A 3,564-nucleotide genomic window follows, 5' to 3' on the forward strand; every position below is an offset into this window, starting at 1 on the left:
CACGATCTCTGATGAGGAAGTCTGCTTTTTCTTTTTTAGTTTCCAGCTTCCTTTGAGGAGGTGGCCGTGTATTTCACCGTGGCCGAGTGGGCCCTGCTGGATCCAGACCAAAGAGCACTCTACTGGGAAGTCATGCTGGAGAACTATAGGAGTGTGGCCTCTCTGGGTAAGGATCTTCCTTAGGTGCCAAAGGTGTGAATTGCTGCCATTGTGATGTTGTGTGAATCAGAGTATTGAAGAGCAGCATGTCATTATATGCCTTGGCCTTGTACTCACCCCCTCTGGATGAGTCCAGGAGTTGAGGTGGCGGTGAAAGCAACCAACAGACGTGGCTGGTCCAGGGGCCACTGCAGCTACTGCTGTGGCCAGCGTGAGACGCAGGGTGGGTGTCACGGCCTGAGGTGGAGACAGACAAAGGCCTTGGGTCACTCTTCCTCCACTTTTCTCTCTCTCTCTCTCCCAAAGAAGGCACGGATGTGCGAGAGACTGCAGTGGAGACGGACGAAGGGCTGGAGAGTTTCTCAAGAGGATCTCAACAGAATAGTTCCTTCCCGAGTGAACTGGCCGCGAGTGAGTCTGCTTCGTCTTTCTGTCAAGGGAAAGGGCAAAGAATAGCCATGGTGGTTTTCTGCTTCACTCTGTAGCAGCTCTTGGTTGGGTAGAATGATAAAGCCCTCTGGGTAAGGAGGGAAGCCCTTTGGGGCCTGCGATCTTGGGAATTCTTCCTGGGTCTGAGCTCAGTTGTGGCTCTTTTAGTCCCTTTAGGGGCTGTCCTGTCCTTAAATACCGGACATTCCAGGGAAAGGTGAGGTATTCACTTAAGAAAAGCTTAGCTGGACGAGTCAGACGCCCATCAGCCTTTTCCTACCGTGGTCAGTTGAATATCTCCAGGCCTCCCCTCCCTCTCTCCCCCAATAGCTGGTATTCCTATGGGAGTTCTCTTAGAACTGGTTAGGTCCTGACTTCTCCCCTGCCCTAGCAGACACATGTTATTGGAGTCTGAAGACCAGCTCCTCTTCAGCCCCATCACACCTGGACGGAAACTCTGTAGAATCTCAGGACTAGAAGTTACAATCATTTTTTGTATTTCATCATCAAAAGCCCTGCATGACTAGGTAAATGGGAAAGACAGAGCACCAGATCTTTGCCGCTTTTTCTCTTAAAGTAGATTCGAGGAGTTTTGCACAGGGGAGGGATGGTCACAATACAGAAAAAGCTCTACTGGAGGGCTGGCCAGGGAAATGTTGTGACCAGTGGCTTAGGAGATAAAATAGACACTCGTTAATCAGGAGTTCCTGATTGGTAGCTTGGCTCCTTATGTGAGTGGTGATTGGACCTCCCCCTTTATTCCACCAGGAGACGTTGAAAATACAGATGGACCAGAGAGGCAGGAAAGAATCCGTACGGTGAAGAGGCGGGTTCAATCCATTCCTTGCCAAGAAGGGGGCTGCTATGAAATCCCAGTCTGCAACCTTCCCCAATGGATTCATTCAGGAGTGAAGCTATTTATCTGCTCCAAGAGTGGAATGACTTTCTCAAGTGGAAGGAAGGGTAATGTATGTTTTCCAAAACACATTATAAGGAAGGCGTGTAAATGCTGTTACTGTGGAAAGTACTTCAGATACAGACCACAGCTTCACGTGCACCAGAAAATACACATAGTACAGAAGCTTTTGGAATGCTCAGAGTATGGGAAGAGATTTAGTCGGAGTGACAGTTTTAAAAAGCATCAAAGAACCCACACAGGGGAGAAACCTTTTGTATGCTCAGTGTGTGGAAAGAGATTCAGTCGGAGTGGCTATCTTCAAGTGCACCGAAGAACCCACACAGGGGAGAAACCTTTTGAATGCTCAGAGTGTGGAAAGAGATTCAGTATACATGGAAGTCTTCAAGTGCACCGAAGAACCCACACAGGGGAGAAACCTTTTGAATGCTCAGAGTGTGGGAAGAGATTTAGTCAGACTGGCAGACTTCGACAGCATCAAAGAACCCACACAGGGGAGAAACCTTTTGAATGCTCAGAGTGTGGAAAGAGATTCAGTCAGAGTGGCAATCTTCAACTGCATCAAAGAACCCACACGGGGGAGAAACCTTTTGCATGCTCAGAGTGTGGAAAGAGATTTAGTACGAGTGGCAATCTTCAAGTGCACCGAAGAACCCACACAGGGGAGAAACCTTTTGAATGCTCAGAGTGTGGAAAGAGCTTCAATACAAGTGGCAACCTTCAAAAGCACCAAAGAACCCACACGGAGAAGTCTTTTGAATGCTCAGAGTGTAGAAGGAGCTTCAATACAAGTGGCAATCTTCAAAAGCATCAAAGAACCCACACAGGGGAGAAACCTTTTGAATGCTCAGAGTGTGGAAAGAGATTCAGTCAGAGTGGTAGTCTTCAAGTGCACCAAAGAACCCACACAGAAGAGAGAACTTTTGAATGCTCAGTGTGTGCAAAGAGATTTAGTCGAAGTCACAGTCTTCAAAAGCATCAAAGAACCCACACCGGGGAGAAACCTTTTGAATGCTCAGAGTGTGGAAAGAGCTTCAATATAAGGGGCAATCTTCAAAAGCACCAAAGAACCCACACAGAAGAGAGAACTTTTGAATGCTCAGAGTGTGGGAAGAGATTTAGTCAGACTGGCAGACTTCGACAGCATCAAAGAACCCACACAGGGGAGAAACCTTTTGAATGCTCAGAGTGTGGAAAGAGATTCAGTCAGAGTGGCAATCTTCAACTGCATCAAAGAACCCACACGGGGGAGAAACCTTTTGCATGCTCAGAGTGTGGAAAGAGATTTAGTACGAGTGGCAATCTTCAAGTGCACCGAAGAACCCACACAGGGGAGAAACCTTTTGAATGCTCAGAGTGTGGAAAGAGCTTCAATACAAGTGGCAATCTTCAAAAGCATCAAAGAACCCACACAGGGGAGAAACCTTTTGAATGCTCAGAGTGTGGAAAGAGATTTAGTACTAGTGGCAATCTTCAAGTGCACCGAAGAACCCACACAGCGGAGAAACCTTTTGAATGCTCAGACTGTGGAAAGAGATTCAGTCGGAGTGGCCATCTTCAAGTGCACCGAAGAACCCACACAGGGGAGAAACCTTTTGAATGCTCAGACTGTGGAAAGAGATTCAGTCATAGTGGCAGTCTTCAAAGGCATCAAAGAACCCACACAGGGGAGAAACCTTTTAAATGCTCAGAGCCAGGGCCTGGCAGGGTGAACGAAGACCCCTGGCCCCTGTTTGTTTCCAAGTGAACCTAGCTCCATTCTCACCACCCTAATAAGGAGAAAGGACTTCCGAAAGGAAATAGGAAGGTGGAGGGGTAGCATGTGAAAGACCAAGGAAATTTCCCGGGGAAGAAGCTCATTTGGTCAGGCAAGAAATGAGAACGAAGATCCCACAGACCTTATGGCACCTCTACATCCTGACCCCATATGTCCCTTTTTGGCAACCCCTCTTTCGGGTAGTCGTGAAGGAGCTACTGGACTTGAATTCTGCTCTGCTTCTACGGACGAATACGGCAGCCCACCAGAGAGGCAAAGAGCATGCCTTGCCCTTCCAGGCTTC

At 48.0% G+C, this 3,564-nt stretch overlaps 1 protein-coding gene across 1 annotated transcript; it reads left to right on the forward strand.

Annotated features, from left to right (window-relative positions):
* Nucleotides 1-1,526: 1,526 nt before the first annotated feature.
* Nucleotides 1,527-3,080, forward strand: LOC107109998 (zinc finger protein 709-like; the record flags this gene model as incomplete). The annotated part of the gene is made up of 1 exon (XM_015410708.1): nucleotides 1,527-3,080. A coding segment is annotated over exon 1 (1,554 nt), but the record flags the coding sequence as incomplete, so codon positions are not given.
* Nucleotides 3,081-3,564: the final 484 nt, after the last annotated feature.

Source organism: Gekko japonicus, unplaced genomic scaffold (genome assembly GCF_001447785.1).
Source record: "Gekko japonicus isolate JY-2015 unplaced genomic scaffold, Gekko_japonicus_V1.1 scaffold7205, whole genome shotgun sequence".
NCBI lineage: Eukaryota > Metazoa > Chordata > Lepidosauria > Squamata > Gekkonidae > Gekko > Gekko japonicus.